Source organism: Aquarana catesbeiana, linkage group LG09 (genome assembly GCF_042186555.1).
Source record: "Aquarana catesbeiana isolate 2022-GZ linkage group LG09, ASM4218655v1, whole genome shotgun sequence".
NCBI classification, from domain to species: domain Eukaryota; kingdom Metazoa; phylum Chordata; class Amphibia; order Anura; family Ranidae; genus Aquarana; species Aquarana catesbeiana.
The window spans coordinates 37913483-37937185 of record NC_133332.1 but is presented as its reverse complement, the minus strand read 5'-3'; the positions used below and the strand labels follow the sequence as shown (position 1 = coordinate 37937185).

Genomic DNA, 23703 nt, shown 5'->3' with positions numbered 1-23703 from the left:
GAATTTGCAGCAGTCAGGAGGTGAAAATTGTGTGTGATTGATGAAAACAATACTAAAACTATTTCCCTTTTTCATACACAGGAAGACCTCAGCCAGGAGGAGGTTGTGGAATGTGGCAGTCAGGAGGAGGCAGGGATTAGTGGCAGCCAGGAGGAGGCGGGGATTAGTGGCAGCCAAGAGAAGCCTGGGACAAGTCGCAGCCTGACTGAGTCTCAGGTTCCTCCCCTCCGCCTTCCATACAAAAGGGCCAGGAAGGCCACTCCCGGTCCTGTGCAGGATTCAGCATACAGGCTGATCCAGGAGGCTTTGGCGTCCCTCAGAGCCTTCCCCAGTCCTGAAGAGGCCTTTGCCTGCATGGCTGCCACCAAATTGCAGGGCATGCAGGAGGGCCAACGCAAGATCTCTGAGGACCTGATTTATAAAGTCCTTCGTAAGGGGGAGAGTGGGGAACTGACACACAAGACAGATGTCATTGAGATCGATGATCCTCCTCCTCCTCCTGCTGCCACAACTCCACCACCACAGCCAAAGGCTGGAAGGAAGCGTGGAAGGAAGACCAAAGAGTGATTGCCCTGGGTTCAGTCTGGTCTGACAGAATCTGCAGTCTCTCGTATGACCACAGCCTGGGGACACAGATGTCATCTGCTGCTTCCCGGATCTCTGGGACTTCTGGACCAGACTGCCCTCCCTTATATATGGACTCCTCAGGCCACCAATTTTGCTTTGAAATAATTGATGTCTGCCCCGGGGGTCCAAGGCTTCGCCCACTTCTGCAGTTTCTCCAGCGTTGCCTCCCTCTTTGTTTATAGTTGTGAGCCCTTAATAAAATATTTTTAGGTAAATTCTACTCTCCTGTGTGTTTTCATCCAAAAAGGACAGTTTGTTGGTGACGATTCAGGTACATTTCTAAAGTACAATGTGAAATTAACAAGGGACAACAACACCATCAATCTCCTACAGATTAAATATAACAACATATTAGTGGTGTTGTGGGAACTTGTCACAAAAAACACACAAACATTTTCGGGAGTACAAATCAAAATCACCAAAAAAAAAGAGAAACACAAAAAAAGATTCTACATTAAAGTAAAAAAAAAAAAAAATATGTTGTCAGATGTGAGAAATCAAAATATATTGAGGGAATCCCGATAAATAGTAACGAAAGAAGTTTGTGAGAAGTGTGTGTGAATATGAGCATCAAAACTACTTAATTCTTGCCACATTATAAAGAAGAAGAGAGTGCGCTGTATTAAACCATTTTTAACATTGCAGCGTGACGAAAGTGCTGTATCCATTGCGAACGCTAAGTTTACCAGAACGAGCTGTCCCGTGTCGGAATTTCTTCTGAGCATGCGTGGCACTTTGTGCGTCGGAACAGGCCACACACGGTCGGAATTGACGCGATCGGATTTTGTTGTCGGAAAATTTTATCTCCTGCTGTCCAACTTTGTGTGTCGGAAAATCCGATGGAAAATGTCCGATGGAGCCCACACACGGTCGGAATTTCCGACAACACGCTCCGATCGGACATTGTCCATCGGAAAATCTGACCGTGTGTACGGGGCATAAGACTGTTTTGCCAAATGAACTTAGAGTTTTGAGAATGTCATTTCTGTTTCAAGAAATGAGCCAAAACAATGGAGAAAAACTGTAATATTCTACGGACTGTTGTCATCATTAACACTATTATTTAACATCATTTCATCACTTATTTACTTTCTAATTTATTTATGTTTATCAGTTTAATGGTTTCCCGTTCATCATTGGAGGGGGAACTTGGTTGGAATTGTCACGAACATTATATTTATGCATTGTTTGAGTTCACTAGCACTAGTGGGTGATTCATTTCATCCATTTTTATCTGTATTTTTATTTTTATTTGGCTTTACATGTGCTATTTTTAGCCCTTTAGTGCCTCAAATTTAATCAGTTGTGGAATAGGGCTGTAACATAACAAAATGTGGAAAAAGTGAAGCATTATGAATACTTTCTGGATGCATTGTACCTGTATACCATCAGTGTTTTTTATATATTTCTCTTTGTTTTATCTCCCTCTCAGTGCCCCCAGAGGTGAAGGTGTGGGGTCATCGTCAGTCGGATGATGTGACAAGACTTCAGTGTCTGGTGTACGGGTTTCACCCCCGACCTGTGGAGGTGAAGTGGATGAGGAATGGGAAAGACCATCTTCCTTCAGATGAAATGAGTCCAACTCTCCCCCATCCTGATGGCACCTATCAGATCAGAGTCAGTGTGGAAGTGCCAACCAAGGAAGCAGACACTTACTCCTGTCATGTGGACCACAGCAGTCTGGAGGAGATTCTCACTAAGAAATACGGTGAGTAGAAGAAGAAAGTTTAATGATAAAATATCTAACCATGAATACACATGAGGTCTGCCATCATGAATATATATATATATATATATATATATATATATATATATATATATATAAATAAAAATATCCTTGTAATGTGTATTTATTCCTTCCTCATGATATATGTGCTCTGTACATTTGCACCAATAGAACTGTCATACATTGTATAGATGGAGACATTCTGAGAGAGATAAAGACAGTTTGGGTTTGATTTACTAAAGGCAAATGTACTGTGCACTCTGCAAGGGCAATTACTCCAGAGCTTTGTAAATGAGCAGAAGCTTTGCTGACTTCCATCATCCAATCACGTGCAAGCAAAATTCAGTTTTTTATTTTCCTTGTATGTGATTGGGTATTCTTTGTAAAGTGAAGCTTCATCTCATTTACTTATATCTCGAGCAACTGCACTATCGGAGTGCACAGGCTATTTGCCTTTAGTAAAACAACCCCTCTGTGTTCATATTCACAACATGTCTTGAAAATAGAATTGCCAATCCAAAACAATTAAATCACAAATAGTTCCTACGCTAAAGCTCTAATTGCCAAGAAACGATCAGCTGACACAATATTACAGGCTACAATATAAACACGATTATATGAAAAAGGCATTGCTCCACTAATATTAAAAATAGACAGAGACTGGAAAAGGATGGACAAAGAAGTGCAAAACAATTAAAATTGATCAGCTAAGTCCATAAAGTCCTTAAATGGCTGGTAGATGGTGCTCATAAGGATGTCTGACCAAATAAATTTGACCTTGCAGTCAAAAAGCACAGTCAAACACCTCCTTCAGAACATCTCTCAACTTCTCCCTTGGGTAAACATATTCAGAACTTGTTCCTACCCTGGTGACCATCATAACTCCCAATGGGTAGAAGTCAAAAATAAAGGTATCTCATAGTGCAGTATGTTTTGTTAAAGTCCATTTATTTCAAGTAAAATAATGCACTCCCATTTTAAAAAAATAGAAAACCACATTAAAAAGTTTCAAGATGGCCACTGCATTCGGTGCGCAATGACGTCACCCGCTGTGACTCCGTCCTACGCGATTCTTCAGCAATGACGTTCTATGGTTTTAAATAGGAGTGAATTATTGATTAATTTTATTTGTTTTGCACTCTTCCTTACATTTTTCCAGACTCTGTCTATTTTTAATAATAGCGGAGCACTGTATTTTTCATATAATCCAGAACTATTATCTGAGTCACTTTTTTTTTAAATATTACATTACGCAAAGAACATAAGATAATCACTGACCAATCTCTGTGATTAAGGCAAGGGGAATCTATAGTCCTGTCTATAGGAGAAATGCAGACAGGACCTCCGGCCACCATGAGTAAATAAGTTCAAGTGTAACTTCAGTGTGAAAAAAATGTGAACAGGCAGAATTTTGAATACAGAAAATACATACTGGGGCTGATTTACTAAAGCCGAATAGACTAAGCACTTTGCAAGGGAGTTTACTCCAGACCTTAGTAAATAAGGGGAAGCTCTGCTAACTTATGTTATCTAATCATGTGCAAGCAAAAATGCTGTTCCTTTTATTTTCCTTGCCTGTTATTGGGTATTCTTTGCATAGTGAAGCTTCATCTCATTTAAGCTCCTAAGTAAATGTCCTTGCAGAGTTCAATTGCAATTGCTAAGTAAACAAGCTATTTGCCTTTACTAAGTCAACCCCACTATGGGGTTGATTTAGTAAAGGCAAATCCACTTTGCACTGCAAGTGCACTTGGAAGTGCAGTGGCTGTAGATCTGAGGGGAAGATCTGAAATGAGGGGAAGCTCTGCTGGTTTTATCATCCAATCATGTACAAGCAAAAATGCTGTTTATTTTTCTTGCACGTCCCCCTCAGATCTACAGCGACTGCACTTCCAAGTGCACTTGTAGTGCAAATTGGATTCATCTTTAGTAAATAACCCCCCTATGTCTCTTCAGCAATAAAGTTGCTGTCCTGTCTGTCTGCACTGTACACTGAGCTAGTCACACACAGCTCAGGGTATCATTTCAGCAGTGCAGAGATGACTGAACTCCCGAGCATGCATGGGAGTGACGATATCTCAGCCCGGCCAATAAAAACAGCTGTGGGGATTGATACCTAAAATCAGTTGATACTTATTTTACATGAGCAATGTGGTTAATTAATAAGACTGTGAGCGGTGCCCTCTAAAGAGTAATCTGCAGTGGATCAGTCTATAAAGGGCATTTGACAGGGGGTGAGGAAGCATTATGCCGCCTCCTTACTGCTTGTTTTAACCCCTTCCATCCCGCAGATGTGCAGCCTCGGCTTTCGGGGGTTATACCAGGATGATGCCCGCAGCTGCAGCCATCATCCCAGTACCGTTTTTTAGAGCCGGCGATCGGCTTTCCAGGGATAACAACCGATGCGGCCAAAAGCCGCTCGGCTGTTATCCCGGAGGAGCGGGAGGGGACGTGTCCCCCCCTCCCGCCACCTTACGCCGCTCTAACTGGGCCTCCCGTCCCACCGCGAGGCTCAATCGAACATCTGCAACTTCCGGCGGCTAGTGACAGACTGGAACGAAGCTGGAAACGGCCACATTCCAGTCTCCTGATTGTAAACACGGAAGCGACGTCACAACGTCACTTCCTGTTTACTCAGCTGCCAATGGCGCGGGTTTTAAAAAAAATATACAGTATTCAGAATCGCCGAAAACGGCGATCTGAATCCTTTGAAGTGCAAAGGAGGGATCGGGGGTCTTTTAGATCCCCGATCCCTCCATAAAGAGTACCTGTCACCACCTATTACTGTCACAAGGGATGTTTACATTCCTTGTGACAGCAATAAAAGTGATCAAAATTTTTTAAAGTGCCCCCGCGAGCTCGCGCAGCAAAGAAAATGCATACGGAGAGAGCGAGAACAATAATTCCAGCACTAGACCTCTGTATTTCTAACCTGGTAACCGTAAAAAAAAATTAAAGCGTCGCCTATGGAGATTTTTAGGTACCGTAGTTTGTCGCCATTCCACAAGTGCGTGCAGTTATAAAGCATGACATGTTTGGTATCTATTTACTTGGCGTAACATCATCTTTCACATTATACAAAGAAATTGGGCTAACTTTACTGTTTCGTTTTTTTAAAATTCATGTGTCCCTTTTCCCAAAAAAGTTGCGTTTAAAACACCGCTGCACAAATACCGTGTGACATAAAATATTGCAACAATTGCCATTTTATTCTCTAGATTCTCTGCTAAATATATATATATAATGTTTGGGGGTTCTAAGTAATTTTCTAGCAAAAAATACGGAATTTAACTTGTAAACACCAAATGTCAGAAATGGGACTAGTCATGAAAGGGTTAATGTCTAAAGACCCGCATGTGAACCCAACGGGGGATCATTTTTGCTGCACTACGATGCAAAGCATCATGGCTGCGGAATGTACACCCCACTTGCTGCCATGGCCGCTTTAGTAGATGCAGTTGGAGGGCGATAACGCTGCTCAACCACACCCCTGACTGCAAGTGTAAACAAGGTCTTACTGTCAGATGATGTACAGTATATCTACTCAAACAGCCTTTGCAAAGAAATTGTCAGCTGATTTCAATTGGCATGGTAAAGACAAGCCTGGCATAAAATTCCAGGAGTTTTCCCTCACCCTGGAAGCCTCATGTGTTGTGTACAGCCTGCTATTCTAGAGGTGTGCTGTATGCAGCCTTATGCTTGTCAAGACTGGTGCTTCTGTGTATCAGCATTTACCCACAGATGTGCATGCGGGTATACAGAGGTTCGGTGTATGGTAATTAAGCATCAATATTTTTAAGAGTATGACGTGGGAAAACACCCAGAATTTTACACTGTTCATATACTATATACGGTTTCTTCCCATCTGTGTACATGAGGTCTGACTATTACATGTCTTCTATTATAAAGTATCTTCACCTGAACTTCTCACTCAGTATTCCCATCTCATGCATCTCTCTCTTTCAGAACCTGACAATGGAACCCAATATACAATGATTATTGCCATTGTCTGTGTTGTTGTCATCATCGCAGTCATCCTTGGTGTTGGAATCTTTTGCTACAAGAGTAAGTGACAGATTTTAATTTTTTTTCTCAGATGTTCCTTTCTTTCACAATATAAATGAATGAAGCTCAGATTAATTTGTTTGCTTAAAGTGACAATTATGGAAGCCGCCATTGCTGCTGCCCACCCCCCAGAGCTGGGTCCAGTACTTGGCCCTTCACTCAATCCCACAGTACCTCTTCTCTGCCAAATGATGTCCTCAGTGTGACGGATGAAACGGGAACAGAGGCTTTTGTAGGGAACTAGGGGAAAGCCTCCTACCCACTGACTATGGGCCCTGGCATTTAAGGGAACACTACTCTTTGGGAGGTGTGTGCCTGGGGGACCCTTGGAGTGGCCTTGCTTCAAAATCAAGTTCATGTCTCTCCAAAAAACAGACTCTGGGAACTGGAGGACCCATATATATATTTGGGGGCTAGAACCAGCAACTGCTTCAGACTGTGAGATTTAGAGCAGATGTTAATATAATCAGCTCAAGCAACCTGAAGGGTCTCTTACTATAGTCTGTTCATTAACTACTTCGCGCCCGCACTATAGCCAAAAGACGGCTGCAGCGCAGACGCTACCTGCTGGGTGGCCGTCCCTGGACATCCAGCTGCTTACTTCCGCAATGCGCGCTCCCGCGGGCACGCATCAGGGAAGTTCTGTGCTGGCCGTATCCCTCAGACACAGCCAGTCACAGATCGCCGTAAACGGCCAATGACAGCAGCCGTTTACAGTGCGATCGGCGGTGCCAATGAGAGATGATCTCATATGTAAACATATGAGATCATCTCTCATCGCCGGCTCTCCCTCCTCACTCAGAGACAGTGTGTGAGGAGGGAAAGCGAACCACTGCAGCGGTGAGTGTAAAAAAAAAAAAAAAACAGAAAAAAAAGTTGTCAGTGTCATCTGTCATCCCTCCCCACTGTCATCCCTCCCCACTGTCCTCTGTTGCTAGTGACATCCCTCCCCAGTGCCATCCGTCCCCAGTGCCATCCGTCCCCAGTGCCATCCCTCCCCAGTGCCATCCGTCCCCAGTGCCATCCCTCCCCACTGCCATCCCTCCCCAGTGCCATCCATCATCAGTGCCATTCCTCCCCACTGCCATCCCTCCCCAATGCCATCCCTCCCCAGTGCCATCCATCATCAGTGCCACATATTAGTGCCATCTGTCATCAGTGCCAGGTATCAGTGGCATCTGTCATCAGTGCCACGTGTCATCAGTGCCACGTATTAGTGCCATCTGTCATCAGTGCCATCTGTCATCACTGCCACGTGTCATTAGTGCCACATATTAGTGCCATCTGTCACCAGTGTCACGTGTCATTAGTGCCATCTGTCATCAGTGTCACGTGTCATCAGTGCCATGTATTAGTGCCATCTGTCAGTGCCACGTATTAGTGCCAAATGTCATCAGTGCCATGTATTAGTGCCATCTGTCATCAGTGTCATCGGTGCCACATATTAGTGCCATCTGTCATCAATGCCACATCAGTGTCATCAGTGCCACGTATCAGTGCCATCTGTCATCAGTGCCACGTCAGTGTCATCAGTGCCACGTATCAGTGCCATCTGTCATCAGTGCCACGTCAGTGTCACGTGTCATTGTCCTGGTGCTCCAGGGCCTTCAAAAGTGTAATAGGTAGTCAACAAGTTAGATGTGTAATTTATGCTCCTAGAACACCTGATGGCGCTCCCTGCATGTTGGGCCTCTCTATGTGGCCAGGCTGTGAAAAAGTCCCACACATGTGGTATCGTAATACTCAGGAGGAGTAGCAGAATGTATTTTGGGGTGTTATTTGTGGTATACACATGCCATGTGAGAGAAATAACCTATTACAATGACAATTTTGTGGGGAAAAAAAAATCTTCATTTTGCAAAGAATTGTGGGAAAAAATGACAACATCAAAAAACTCACTATGCATCTTACTAAATACCTTGGAATGTCTAATTTCAAAAAAGGGGTCATTTGGGGGGTATTTGTACTTTCCTGGCTTGTTCGGGTCGCAAGAAATGAGATAGGCCGTCATTACATCAAGTGTGATAAATTTTTTATGATTTGCACCATAGCTTGTAGACTCTCTAACTTTCACAAAGACCAAATAATATCCACTAATTTAGGTTATTTTTACCAAAGATATGTAGCAGTATAAATTGTGACCAAAATTTATGAAGAAAAATTAATAATTTGCAAAATTTTATCACAGAAATTAAGAAAAATGCGTTTTTTTTCAAAATTTTCGGTCTTTTTTTATTTATAGCGCAAAAAATAAAAAACCCAGAGGTGATCAAATACCACCAAAAAAAAGCTCTATTTGTATGAAAAAAAGGACAAAAAATTCATTTGGGTACAGTATTACATGACTGAGTAATTGTCATTCAAAGTGTGAGAGCACCGAAAGCTGAAAATTGGTCTGGGCAGTAGGGGGGTTTAAGTGCCCAGTAGGCAAGTGGTTAAGGTGTTATGTTTATTAAATGTCTCTCCCATTGTGCGCCTCCTAGGTGTGCATTCCCATTGTTAATTGAGTCTCCTATTGTTTCTGTCTGTTGGCTAATTTGGCTGAGTTTTGGAGGTTCCTATATGATGGGATTAGCCTTGTGTCAACTCTAACTCGTTATCTAAACCATTGTGTGATGTTTTGGTTAAATGTTTGGTTTTATTGTTCATGTGGTGACTGACCTGCTTTTGAAGTGTGTAAAAACCTGTATTTCTGTTCAACCAAAAATCATTCCTTTGGTTTTACCCCAACATCTTGTCTGTGTACAGTGATTGGGGTAAAGGGCTGGTATTAGCTCTCGGTCTCCTGGAACAGTTTGGGGGGCAGGAAGCATTGTTTGACAGAAGCACCCAAGCGAGGAGCCAAGCGGTTCAGTCCCACTAAGTATTCTAGGTGAACTCACACTTATCATTCAATCCGGGAGACTGAGGACATACTGTGAATGCAGGGTGTCATGGGACTGCTTTTGAGGGGGCATCATTATGGCACCCTGTACTCAGTACATTGGGGCAGGGAGAGGCACTGATGTCATCATGTCAGCACTACTAAGCAAAACAAAAAGTCACGCTAAATAATGAAAAGATCAATTGAAATATATTCCCAATGATAAGTGCCAAAAAATGAATGCAATAAGTGACACAAAATAGAAATAAGGTGCAAACTAGGTGCATCAGACTATGTGGTACAAAATAAAGTGCATCAAATACACAAAAGCAATTGCGTAATAATGAAAATAAAGATAAATACAAATAAATTAGTTTAAAAATTGTCCAATGACTAGGTGAAAAAACAAAAAAGAATGAAAAGGATGAAAGACTCAAAATCAATCCATACTGGGAAGGAATGAATCCTTATTGTAAACCATAAAAAGTCCAGTAATCATGTAGATCCAAAAGTGATGTGTTGTGAAGTTCCACACTCAAGTGACAAGTGAAAGGTATATCCTCCACAACAGAAATTGCTGCCGCTTACCAGAAATCGGTGGTCCCTTATTACAGGGGTCCACACTGGGCGAGTGGCTGTAACCTCAGTTCGGGATCTCACTGGCAAGCACCGGATTCCTCAGCATCAGCAAAATGAACACTTTTTTATACTTAAATAAATGTTAAGGATTTACACTATGTGGAGCCTTTTGTTCTTTTTGGTGACATTACTGCCTACCCACTGATCCTTCCGCTGACCATCCCTGCTGACTCTGAGGAATCCGGTGCTTGCCAGTGAGATCCCAGGCTGGGGTTACAGCCACTCGCCCAGTGTGGTCCCCTGTAATAAAGGAGCACCGATTTCTGGTAAGCGGCAGCAATTTCTGTGGTGGAGGATATACCTTTCACTTGTCACTTGAGTGTGGAACTTCACAACAGATCACCTTTGGATCTACATGATTACAGGGGGTCCCCTAGTTATAAACATCCGACTTACAAACGACTCCTACTTACAAACGGAGGGAGACAACAGGAAGTGAGAGGAAATCTCCCCTTAGGAAGGGAAATTCACTCCTGTAAGAGCTATTATGGGGAAAAGGTACCTCCACTGATGCTTCATCACCAAGGCTTGTTTCCACAACAACCCAAAATTTTCAAAATCCAATTGTCATTGGGACAGAAAGTGAGGTGAAATCTTCTGAACAGGGGCACAGACAGCAAAACAAATGTCACAGGGGTGTTAACCCTTCCCTATGCTATCCAAAAAGCTTAAAAATATTTTTTTTGGCTGGAGCTACACTTAAAAAATGTACCTGTTCCGACTTACAAACAGATTCAACTTAAGAACAAACCTACAGTCCCTAACTTGTTTGTAACCCGGGGACCCCCTGTATTGGACTTTTTATGGTTTACAATAAGGATTCATTCCTTCCCAATATGGATTGATTTTGAGTCTTTCATCCTTTTCATTCTTTTTTGTTTTTTCACCTAGTCATTGGACAATTTTTAAACTAATTTATTTGTATTTATCTTTATTTTCATTATCACGCAATTGCTTTTGTGTATTTGATGCTCTTTATTTTGTACCACATAGTCTGATGCACCTAGTTTGCACCTTATTTCTATTTTGTGTCACTTATTGCATTAATTTTTTGGCACTTATCATTGGGAATATATGTCAATCGATCTTTTCATTATTTAGCGCGACTTTTTGTTTTGCTTATCTGGTTAGTGTCGTATAACACTTTTTAGTTGCAGCTCATTTTTATTTCGTATTCTATAGCACAGTATCCCTTTTTATATGTCAGCACTGCTGTCTGTATCATCAAGAACCACCCACTACCAGAAAAACATTTGAAGAGGAAGAGGACCCTGCACATCATGTGACCAACCTTAAGACCCAAACAAAGGAAAAAATAAAGTATAAAATAGAGGGGTTATCCAGGGGGGAGTCACAGACCTGGAACAAGCATGCTGTAAATGAATGCCAGAGAAGTTTCACATTCCATAACTATACCTGTTCTGGGTCACCAACTCAGACAGCATTGAAGCCAAACATTAGCAAGACAGCCATGGAATGAGCATTCTCAAAGGTAGATTGCAGCAATGGCGGCCTCCAGTATTCTCTCATGATATAGTCTCTATTTTATTTTTTTTAATCAGCACCCATAGTGTGTCATTTACAGAAAGTAGGGTTCAGTTCTTCAGTGAAAAAAAAACATTTGTAGAAACTTTCTTTATTGCCATTTATAATTATATTAGTCTGTTTTGTGTCTTTTCTCATATGTTATATCCCATGTATGTGAGCTCATGGCTGTTTCTCGTCTCAAAATTCTGAAAGTTTGGATATTGGCTATGACAGATTGTGATGAGCTTTTATTTAATGTTTTCTTGTTTCTAACACAATAATTTTATATATTTCAGAGAGGGGAAAAGGCTACCAGACCACCAGTAGTAAGTATTCCATCATGTCCTGTTCTCTGTGTTATTATAGTGTGCGGTGTGTAGAATATGTGAGAAGATGAGACGTCCTGCAGATAATCCTATTCTATGATACAAGTAACTTTATTATCATTACCTACATTATATGATACAAATAGAAATAACTGGTTCTCCATTATTGGCTCTCTGTACGGACCTTTCTCTGTAATATAAAGCACAGTGTGTCAGAAGGATGTTATCTCTCTCTGTCCTCTATATAATATTATATGATAATCATTATTGATCATGATCTTCCTACAGACTAAATGTCTCTACTTTCTTCCAGCAACCTGACAGCCTAAATCTACACAATGTACAATTATGTGAGGACATCACAGGAAGAGAAGGAGATGCATTTTTTTTCCCTTTCAGATTCAGCCTGTTACACTTGCTTCTGTCTGCTTTCTTTAATACATCTAATGCCATGTCATTTAAAGAGAACCTGTCATGTATTCTAATCCACTGGTGTATAAAAGGGATAAAATTGAATGTAAAACAAGGGTGGTACACCGATTGCATGAAGATTGATAGAAGTATTTTCCCCATATTGATCAAATCATTATGGCTGACAATGTGACTCCTATAAAGGACTGTAGTATAATATATAAAATAAATATTCATATGCAGAGTAGACTGATTGGATCAGTGCTGTGTATATATTAGTACTGAGGATTTCTGAATAGTACCATCATCTTATTCAGTACTCCACTGCATCCAACTTCCCAGTCTCCGCAGTGATATCTGAGTAATGATGAGGAGCATACATTGTACCCCTGTACATGTATGTACTAGAAAGTAAACTCCTGAGGATAGAATCATGGGAGATACCATTGATGAACTTTTAAGGGTATACACCAGTGAAGGCTAACCTTGGCACCCCAGATGTTTTGGAACTACATTTCCCATGATGCTCAACTACACTGCAAAGTACATGAGCATCATGGGAAATGTAGTTCCAAAACATCTGGGGTGCCAAGGTTCGCCATCACTGGTATAGACTAATTTCTATGTTCCTGATCTTGGCTTGGGTACATCATGAATCAGTGACCTGGAGCAGGCATGATGTCAGAACTTCCATCTGTGTGCTTGTTTCAGGTCCAGGGAATTATGTATAGTAATTCAAGGATCAGGATGACAGCCTCAAAACTTGCACTCCTAAAAAACAATCAATCCACAGTGACATCTCTCATAACTCCATCCTCACAGGTTCCATTTATTATGAGCCATGTTTATGGAGCCGCCTTTCCTTTGTTATTGGGGGACAGTTTCTCTGAACATTCTGTACATTAGTCAGAAGAACATTGATATCCTGATACACAGCTAATGAAGTAATAGACACAAAGGGGCTGATTTACTAAAAAACGAAAAGACTGGTGCTCCTTGCAAAGTTCAGTTGAATAACAGTTGCTCTAGAGCTTAGTAAAGCCGCAAGAGCTCTGCTGACTTCCATCATCCAATCACATGCAAGCAAAAATGCATTTTTTTTTCACTTGCACATGATTGGGTACTTTTTTGCAAAATGAGGCTTTACCTCATTTACTAAGCTCTGGAGCAACTGCACTTTGCAATGTGCACAGTCTATTTGCCTTTAGTAAATCAACCCAAATGTGCCATATTCAGTGACAGGTTTTCTTGGGCTTCTTCAGATAGATGATGACCCATTGGATAGATACATCTCTCCCGCCGGCCTTCTCATGTATATCAGAGTGTTTCTGGCCGGCTTCAGCTATCTTTACAATAAATGGTGCTGTCATCTACAAACAGAAAAGGTCAGACCAACATTGACATTTCCTTTTCATTAATTTGGAGGAGTTTGTCACTGTGAGGGCCAATATCCAGAATGCACTGAACTTCTCAGTGTGTATATGAGACCTCCAGACATCATAGAGAACCTCCAGACATCATAGAGATAAAAGAAGTGGGTTACAAAATACTGAGCACTGAGCTGTGTTTGCCTTAGGGCTGTGTCATCGGGCTTCAGTTGGAGACACTTGAGAGATCATACAGAATTCACTGACAGGTGCATTTGATCTGCAGTTGACCTTCTTCTGACCTGCTTTAAGCAGATTTACATACCCATAGGGGTCTCTGCATAGAAACCAATTAACTTCCAGGTTTTATTGTCAAAGCCTAATTGAACAAGCTGAAGTTACACACTGATTGGTTACTATACACAGCTGCATGAGATTTTGCACTCCAGTTTTAGTAAATCAACCGCAAAGTCTTGTATGAGAACAAAAGCCATTTACAGAGGTCCTACCACTATTCATCTCCTGTCTTAAAAAGCCTTTAGGTCTCATTCCCACGAGGTGGATCCACTCAGCTCTGTCCGCCAGCTCAGCAGGAGATCTCTCCGATGATCACGCTGAGCCAGCAGATGACAGGTCCCTCTCTGCTCACTGAGCAAGGAGGGGCCCGTCAGAGCACCGCCGATTCCTATGGAGGGATCGGACTAAAACGGACAGCATGTCCATTTTTATCAGATCTCATCTGATCCACCAGGATGGATGCGAATGTAGGGCCATACGTCTGATTTTAGCAGATCAGATTGGATGTCAGCGGACATGGTAACCGATGACATCCGTCGCTCCATAGACCTGCATGGAGCGTCCGTTCAGGTCCGCCTAAAAAACTGACAGGCGGAGCTGAATGGTCCGTTCGTGTGAAAGGGGCCTTACAGTCCAAAACCCACATGTTATGGACCCGCTGATGTTACAATATGAAAGCAGGCATATTATAAATGAGTGAACTCAGACTATTCTAGTGGAATATGAGAAGAGATTATTGATGACTTGAATCCAGATGGAAAATGTAAGTATGTTTTGTTTTGTTTTTTTATTTTAATGTTCTTTTTTTTTTTTTATGTTTAAAATATTTTATTGGTTTTTCAAAAGGATAACAGGATATACCATTACATTTAATATGTCCACTGAAAAATAGAATCAATGTACAGAATAATAAATCTCTTGTTCAAGAATCTAGTCAATGGAAAGACAGTCTTTAATAAATCCTTGTGCGACCTAAGGAGTTTAGAGAAACGATTACTAAACCATCCCGGACCTGTATGTGTCTGATGACCTTATATAACACCTTGTCTCCCAACACCCCAGTAGGGAACTCACTGTGTAGGAGAGGAGGACAACATCTTGCTTCTGGAGGCCTCGGGTCGGATAAGGAGTTGGCTATATCCTCTAGGTTTCTAGTGTGGACTGTGGGTTATAAACATTCAAAACCGGATGCAGATATCATTCTAGCATTAACTCCATATAAAATTACTGAATAAGATGAAACTACTATACCATTAAAACATAGAAAATATGTCCCGCAATCAACTTAACACACGTTCTGTTACAGGTTGTAGTTACCATGGGACATAACCCAAATTATCCCGTAAGGGGATAAGGAGATAAGTGGGGGGGAGGGTGAGGAGGTAAGGAGGTGAAAGAGAGAAAAAGAGAGAGCAATAAGAGTTAGCCGTCTGCCCATCCATACCTGGGTTTACTTTGTGCTATGAACTTGAGAGTGAGGGAACACCCACTCCTATGTATTTAGTCCAAGGTTCCCAAGTCTTCTCAAACTGTGCTGAGGTGTCTAGTATGGAACTCACCATCTTCTCTTGGGCCATTATCCATTAAATTTTCTGTTTTGCCACTATAATAGAGACCTTGGGGAGCTTCCATGCTTTGGCCAAAGTGAGTTTGGCACCAAGCAGAATAAAAAATATTAGTTTATGCGTGTATTTTGGGGCCCCTGGAATTTGGTGATTGAGTAGAGCCGTTAGAGGAGACTTGGGGACTGTCAGGGCTGTGACTTTAGAAATGATGTGAAAAATTTTATTCCAAAAGCTTCTGATTTTTGGACACTCCCACCAAATGTGCATCATGGTGCCCTTCATATGACAACCGCGGAAGCATAGTGGAGAGACCGAGGGATACATGAGGGAAAGCCTGGAGGGGGTTAGGTACCATCTTGTGATGACCTTCAAGCTAGCTTCGATTAAGGAAATATTTAGTATGCCTTTAAAGGATCTAAAGAAGGTTTTGTGCCAGTGTTCCAGGTCCCAGGATTCCTGAAGATCCCTCTCCCACTGCAGCATGAATTTTGTTTTCCTACCGCTTGTTGCAAGCGAGGAGTAAATTATGGAGATCCCCCCTCTGCTCCAGAAGCTGCCCACACCATAGTTCATATGGGGTAAATTGAGGTGGGTCCGGTTTAGAAACCCAAATGGAATGAAGAAAGTGTGATAATTGCATATATCTGAACCTCTCCGAAATGGGTAGGTCCAGATGTTTAATGCAATGGGCTAGAGAAATTGGTCCAGCTGAGGTAAAATAGTTCCCGATCCGGTACATTCCCCTGTCTAGCCACCACTGAAATACTTTAATATCCAGGCCCGGATGGAAATCCGGGTTACGGAAAATATGGGCTAAGGGTTTGCTTTGTGATACCAAAGATGGGTCCTTCCTAAGAGTGTCCCAAATTCTCAATGACTGTGATAAGGAGGGAGATAGGATGGGAGGCCTAGACTGTGGAGGGCACCAGAGGAGAAAATCTATAGTGAAAGATGGAACTGCTTGCCTCTCCATTTCTACCCAATCAGGTCTGGTTGATTTAGAATAGACAGTGGATAGCTGAGCCAGTCTAGCAGCTTGGTAGTACCAAAAAAAATTTGGAAGGCCTAGTCTCCCCTTATTTCTCAGATTATATAAGGATTGTCTTGCCAATCGGTGACCAGACTTTCCCCAAATGAATTTGACCACCTTGTTTTGGAACGCCAGGAGATGATCCTTTCTGATGGCGATCGGGAGCGAATGGAATATATATATAACAGTCTTGGGAGTAGGGTCATTTTGATAGAATTTATCTTACCTAGCCAGGATATTTTGTGCGGGGACCATTGTTTAAGATCTGATTCCAATTTTTTGTAGATGGGGATAAGTAGCCTGGTATAGTTGTTCAAATTTAGGTGTGAGATTGATACCAAGATATCGTATGGAGGACTCACTCCACGAAAAGCGGAAGGAGGCCTTCAACCGAGATACTAGTAACTCTGAGAGTGACACATTGAGCTCTTGGGATTTAGAATAGTTGACATGTAATCCTGAAGTCTTGGCAAATTCCTCCAGGAGCTTACAGACAACAGGGAGGGATGTAACCGGGGACATAAGGTAGAGAATAAGATCATCGGCAAATAGGCCGCATTTGTGAATTTTAGGGCCACATCTGACCCCTGCTATGTCTGGGTTAGTGCGGATAGCAATCGCCAACGATTCGATTGCTATCGCAAATATAAGTGGCGATAGCGGGCATCCCTGGCGGGTCCCTCTCGCTATTTTAATAGGCTCTGATAGTTGTCCTTGTAATTTAATCCTAGCCTCGGGTTAGAATATAGTGATTTAAGTAGGCCGGAGAATCGGGGGCCAAAGCCCCATCTTTCTAGAATAGAAAACAGATAAGACCAGGAAATGGAGTCGAAAGCCTTTTGTAGGTCTAGCGACAACAACATACCTTTTTGATCACCCCCGCCATCCCAGCCCGACTGTAAGATCGAGACCACATCAACTGTTCTTCTGATTTGGTCAGGACCCTGCCGTCCAGGAATGAACCCTACCTGGTCCTTGTCTATATAAGACCCGATAAAGGACGCTAAGCGGTCAGCCATAATTTTAGTCATTATTTTAAGATCGTTATTGATCAAAGATATGGGTCTGTAGTTAGACACTTCTCCCAGGTCCTTATCCGGTTTTGGGATGACGGTGATGAATGCAGCATTCAGCTGCGGGTCCAGAGGCTCCCCTTTTGATTTTAGAGTTAATAAATTTGGCTAGGAACGGTGCTAAAGTGTTCGCAAAAGTTTTATAATATGGTGTGGAGAAGCCATCTGGACCCGGAGCTGAGCATCTCTTTAGTTTTTTTATTACCGCTAGGACTTCCTCAGTGGATACAGGAGCTTCAAGTCTATCTGTGTTCTGCTGACAGAGTGGGAATCGGCAGGTCATCCAAGAATTTGGTAGCATCCCGAGTCCCACTCGACTTATGTTCACTATAAAGATTCGCATAGAAACCATGGAAGGCTTCCATGACTTTCAGAGGATTTGCCGTGTGTTGTTGGCCTGCTATTTTAATTCTATGGAAGGTGTACGAGTGAGTACGTGGTATGAGTCGGGAGGCCAAGAGAGACCCAGTTTTATATTTTTGGTAGTAGTATTTCGCTCCTTACCATAAAATGCGTTTTTCTGCCTTGACTGTAAGAGCTAAATTGAGCTCCAGGCGTGCAGCATCCAGCCGGGATACCGGAACCCGGACTGGGTCTCTCTTGTGCTCCGAACACAGTTTGTGGAAGGTCTTTTCAAGATTGTCTATGTCCACCCTGTGTTCCCTTTTAATTTGGGAAGATATTTGGATTAGTTTCCCCCGAATGGTCGCCTTATGAGCAGCCCATAAGGTTTCAGCTGAGACATCAGCAGTGTCGTTTAGTGTAAAGTAGTCCGAGATAGCCTTTTCGATTTCAACTTTCCTAATAGGGTCGGAAATAATTGTTTCTGGTAATCTCCAGAAGGCGGGTTTGGTTTGTGGGGCAAGGTTGTTTATTGTGACACTCAACAAGGAGTGATTGGACCATACTGTGTCTGTAATCTGTGCTTTTTGGGCTGAAGGAATTAGGCTATTGGAGACCAACAAATGGTCCAGTCGGGCATAAGATTGGTGAGCATGGGAGAAATGAGTGAAATCTTTTTTGGTTGGATTTAAGTCTCTCCAAATGTCCGTGAGACCTTGTGAGTATATCAATTTAGCTATCTTAGAGCTGGTCCTAGTCGGGCGAACGGTTTGAGCACGGGGAGGTTTGGATCTATCTAGGCCCTGGTCAAAGGCAACATTAGAGTCTCTGCCAAAGATTATGGAGCCTTCCAGTAGGGGATCAAGAGTCTTAAACAGGTTACTGAAGAATTTGAGTTGACCCGCATTCGGGGCATAGTAGGATACCAGAGAAAATAGTCTACCCTCTATAGAACCCTTCACCAGGATATACCTCCCCTCTGGGTCCTGCAGCACCTGTTGTAAAGTAAATCTACAACTCTTGGAAATGAGGATAGCTACCCCCCTAGTTTTATCTTCCACGTTAGCTAAATAGAATAAGGGGAATTGGGCATGAAGGAAAGTGGGATTGTACCGGATCGGGAAGTGTGTTTCTTGAAGAAACAAGATATCAATTTTGCGGGACTTCATATAATCCAGGACCTTCCGTCGTTTAGAAGGTGAGTTTAGCCCTTGGGTATTATGAGTCGCCACCCGTAGTGGGGGAGACGAGAAATTGTCAACAGCCATGGAGCAGAGGGGGTGGACCTGCCACCAATCCATCAACACTTACCTGATCTACGGAGCTGTGGAGAACCACATCAAGTGCAGAGAGGGGAATCCTTTGCTTCTTGTGTAGAAAATGGACATTGACAGGCAGACGACTGACTGCAAAGACAAGAGTAGTTAGAGAGGAAAGAAGAAGAGGGGAAGGTGAGGAAGGGAGCTTCAAGCCCCCTAGGGGCTTGAGAGAGCAGTGAAGGCTTTGGAGCACATCACTCATTGGAGAACCATACACGTCCAGTCCCTGCGTACATGGCAGACTCCTAACCCAGGGAGAAGGAATAACCTAAACCTTGGGGTAGGGGGAGGCGCGACATGACTGCCCCAGCCTCGGTGCACCTTAAATTAAACAACCAAACTATAAAAACAGAATCACTCTAATTTGGGGGATCAGGGGTCCCCGACCGCCCACCACCCAGCAGTCCCCCCCGGGGAAAAAAAGAAACCGGGGGGGGAAACACGTCATTGTCCAACCCAGGGGGAGCGGAACCGGACCCATCTAGCAAGCTTTTCTACGACTATTATTAGATGTTAAACTTCCACGGTTATTAACAGTAGTAACTATATGCCTAAAACCACCAGGAAGCCAGTGCTAAACGGGGAAATAACATTAGGCCCTGACCAATATTCAGGAGAGCCTACAGCAACGCTGTAACCCTGTAGTTAGCTCTCATGAGAGGGACATCTATAGGCCGCAATGGGACAAGATGCCAGTAATCAATTAACTAGAAATGATAAGACAATAAAAAAAAGGGGGGGGGGGAGGAGAAAAAGGCAACTGAAAACAAAACCCCTAGAAACTTTCCCTTTTCTCCCCCCTCCCCCCCCCCCCTCATCAAGGAGACATCTGTCCCAGAATCTCTCTGATCTCAGACTGAACACTGAGGAGAGAGTCCAGGTACAAAGTTAGTGTTGAGAAAAAATCTTGACTCGCAGTGTCACGGAGGTCTGGCCTCTTTGGAGCGCTTGTATTTGGGCTTGTCCCAGACCGGCTGGAGAGGGGCGTTTGGAAGGTCCTGCAGACAAATTCGTCATGTCCATTGCCGATTCTTGTGAGATGAGGCGAAGGTCTAGGAGGAGCCGTTCTCCATCTTGTAAACAGCGGAAGGAGTGTGTCTTGCCTTTGTAGTCAAACTTCAGTGCAAAGGGGAAGGTCCATTTATATTTGATTTCACGTTGAGATAGAACAGTAAGCAAGGGTTTTAGCGACCTCCTTTTTTGTATTGTGGTTGGTGAAATGTCAGCAAATACTTGTATGGTATGGCCTCTGCACATGAGAGGTTGTTGATATCTGCATTTTTTCATAACTTCTTCCTTCACCGAAAAGTAGTGAAGTTTGACCACTATATCCCTAGGTAGGCCATCTTTCCTGAGGGGTCCCAATGTCCTGTGAGCTCGGTCTATTTCCAACTTATGAGAAGGGATGTCAGGGATAATCTGTTTGAGAAAGTCTTGAACAACCGATATTGTGTCCGTTATTGATTCTGGGAGCCCCCTAATTCTGAAGTTCTCCCTTCTAGATCTATTTTCAAGATCATCGATACGAGAGAGCGCAATGTCCAGCTGATCCTGTAAGGGCAGAGTTCTGTCTGGTTTTAGAAATGGTATGGTCAAGTTTATCCTTAATTGCTTCCATCCGGGAGCCTAGTACCTGGAAGTCTTCCCTGATGTCACCCGTGATTTTAGCTGCAGTTTGAGCTAGGCCTCTGTCTAGAAGGGCTGACAATTGCTAGAAGAGGTCCGGAGCTGAGAGCAGTGTGTGAGAGGGGATGTCAGCTATTACCGGCCCTGTCCCTGTGTTAGGAGAGGTAGGCCCCATGGACATGTGCTGAAGCTCCTCCAGCGACGGTGTAGTAATGGGCTCTGTGAATGCTGGGGTGAGAGCAGCAGGTTTAATAGTACTCACTGGGGTCCCAGGATGGGAAGAGCGGGTCACTGCAGCATAAGACAGCTTATCTCCCTGTCTCTCCTAAGCGTTCTGTGCAGTCGGCAGCATGGCGTCCACCATCTTGGATTTGGCCCATCCCACCGAAGCTCTAAAGAGCGGTTCTAGGTCCCTCCTGAACGAACCTGCCTTCATGGGCTTGGGCCCCAGCTGTTCTGCCCACGGTGTGGGTATTTTTGTGGCCCCCGGTGTCCCGGATCCCCCGCTAAGTGCGCTGTATGGCTGAGGCAGTGCGGAGCTCCGGACTTAAGCAGCCATCTTGGAGCCGACCGCGCATGCGCCTACCTATTTTAATGTTCTTAAAGGAAAGAAAAAAGGTATTGATGAGTATGTATATTCCACATACAAGCCACAAATAAAAACTGATTGTGTAGTGCAATGCATGCATCACAGTGTTTTGTGGTGCCATTTGTTTTGAACACTCTGCAAAGTAGGGAAATGCACTGAAGCACATTACAATGCACATGGTGTGTGTTGCAAATTTGTTCTTTAAAAAAAAGTGTATATCCAATTTTTTTAGTCAAGCTGCACTACCTGTACTTTCAAAATAAATGGTCTGTCTTAGGGCAGTGGACCATAATGCACTGTAATATGTTGTGTTAACATAATCTATAATGTAAATAGGCCCTAAATGTTTTTCTCAGAAATTCAGTTGGCTCTGTCTGTCCTCACAGCTGCAGAAGGCTTAGCATTAGGCCTGATTCACACCTATGCAGGTTGCAGTTTTCATTATGCAGGTGCATTTTGCCTTTTTCAATACACATTTTTGATTCATTGAAGTCTATGGAACCAAAACCCAGAAAACAATTCCCGACCCTTTCCATAAATTGCACAGATGTGAACTACATCCATAGGAAACTATGTTAAGTGGACTGTAGCTTGTTTCTGCAAAACTGAAAACACACTAAAAAATGCATAGGTGTGAATCAGGCCTTATCATTGTGATGCAATATTAGATTCATCAGTGCTGGGTCAGGGTTGCCATCATCCCTCTAATATAGTATCAAAAAATCTCTTTAAGTTGGACTTTTAGGGCAACCAAAAAGTAACAAAACAATATTAAAAGTCCAATTACCATTGTGCTCTTGGTCTTATAAAATAAAAACAAAGAATGATATTCCTATAAACTTCACATCAGTTGGGGAACAGAAAACTTCATACCAAACCTCCTTAATCACATCCTGAGATTGTTGGGTGATTCAGTCAACTGGAATCCAATAATTGGTAATGTATCAGATTATGGTGGTCTAATTCCCCAGTTATATATTGAATAAATGATTTAGCACTTGAAAGAAAAATCATTTGTCCTAATCACCAGACAGAGACCTGAAATGATCAGATACAGAAATGAGGCATGTGAGAGAACAAATGGCATGTTAGTAATCAGACTGTATTTATTCCATAGACATTATCAATAAATAATAGAATTTTGGGATGTAACTATTTTTTTTAAGATTTAAATTATCAATAAAAATGGCTTGCTCCTTTGAGGTGACTCTGTTTGCTATTTGCGATTGTATTGTTTTCTAAAATTTAAAAAAGTTAAAATATATCTGCAAACTATTTTGTAAATCTGAGTCTGATGATTGTGTATATAAACCCTAACAATGAACTTCCTTTCTGACGCCTTCATGGCAGCACACACTGGGTTGTGACTCCGCCCCCACAACCTGACAGGATTGGTCTAGCTATAAAAGTTGAAGAGAGATGACCCCCACCATTCTCTTTTTTTATCCTCACCTGACAAGATGGTTGGACATCGCAGAGCCTCTTACCACATCACCCCAGCAGGTTCAAGCATCTCCTGTTTGGAAGTCCCTCCTGTACAGTCTAAAGGAGCTTCTATGGAGGGAGCCCCCACTCTGGTGGTCTCAGGGGCAGCAACATGAATCATCTGGCACATAGTAAGCTTTAAGGAAGCTTCTAGTATTGCAGTGGTCTCCACTTTTCATTTCTCTTTCTCTTACAAATCATTTTCACCCCTTTTTTATTTTTATTCTTCCTATGATCTTCTGGAACCTGTAGTTCCACAGTGCTCAGGGCATGCATTATGGCCGCCGCGCGTCTCATCCCGCATTGCGCATGCATGGTGGACAGAGATGGGGATGTCCTAACCCGTTTGCCAGCTTCTAAAATGGCGCCGGAGTCAACGCGACGCTTCTGCGCATGCGCGGAGCGTCATTTTTGCCGCAACGGCGGCGGTTTATTTAAAAAAGGGCTCTGGCTTCTAAAAAAAGAAGCAAGTTTTGTGTTCTGCTCGTTTTTCTACTAGCTTCTTTTGGCAACTTGGTCAAATATTCCCCTGGGATCTGGTAAGTGCTCTATCCTCCTTGATCCAGCGGTTGGTAGAGCCATCTCGGGCTGGACTGTCAATATTGAAAAATCTCTTCAGGGGGAAGTAGACTTGGAAAAAGTAATTACGTCCCTACAGGAACTTAAATTGGCAGGTGATTTCATCGCGGAAGCCTTCGTGGACATTATTAGGTGCTCGGCCCGGGCAATGTTAGCCTCGGTTATGGCAAAATGAGCTCTGTGGCTAAAACCCTGGGTAGCCGACACAGCATCGAAAACGGATTGGTGCAGAATTCCCTATGATGGT

The 23703-nt window shown here is 42.8% G+C and overlaps 1 protein-coding gene across 1 annotated transcript in view; it reads left to right on the top strand.

The window, feature by feature from the left end:
• Nucleotides 1-22592, top strand: part of LOC141107523 (class I histocompatibility antigen, F10 alpha chain-like) — a 158794-nt gene extending 136202 nt beyond the window's left edge. Inside the window, exons 4-7 of the mRNA XM_073598315.1 lie at nt 2060-2335; nt 6320-6418; nt 11744-11773; nt 12087-22592. Coding sequence (XP_073454416.1) covers nt 2060-2335; nt 6320-6418; nt 11744-11773; nt 12087-12094 — 413 coding nt within the window. The 3' untranslated portion in view covers nt 12095-22592. The remainder of the gene's footprint in view (nt 1-2059; nt 2336-6319; nt 6419-11743; nt 11774-12086) is intronic.
• Nucleotides 22593-23703: the final 1111 nt, after the last annotated feature.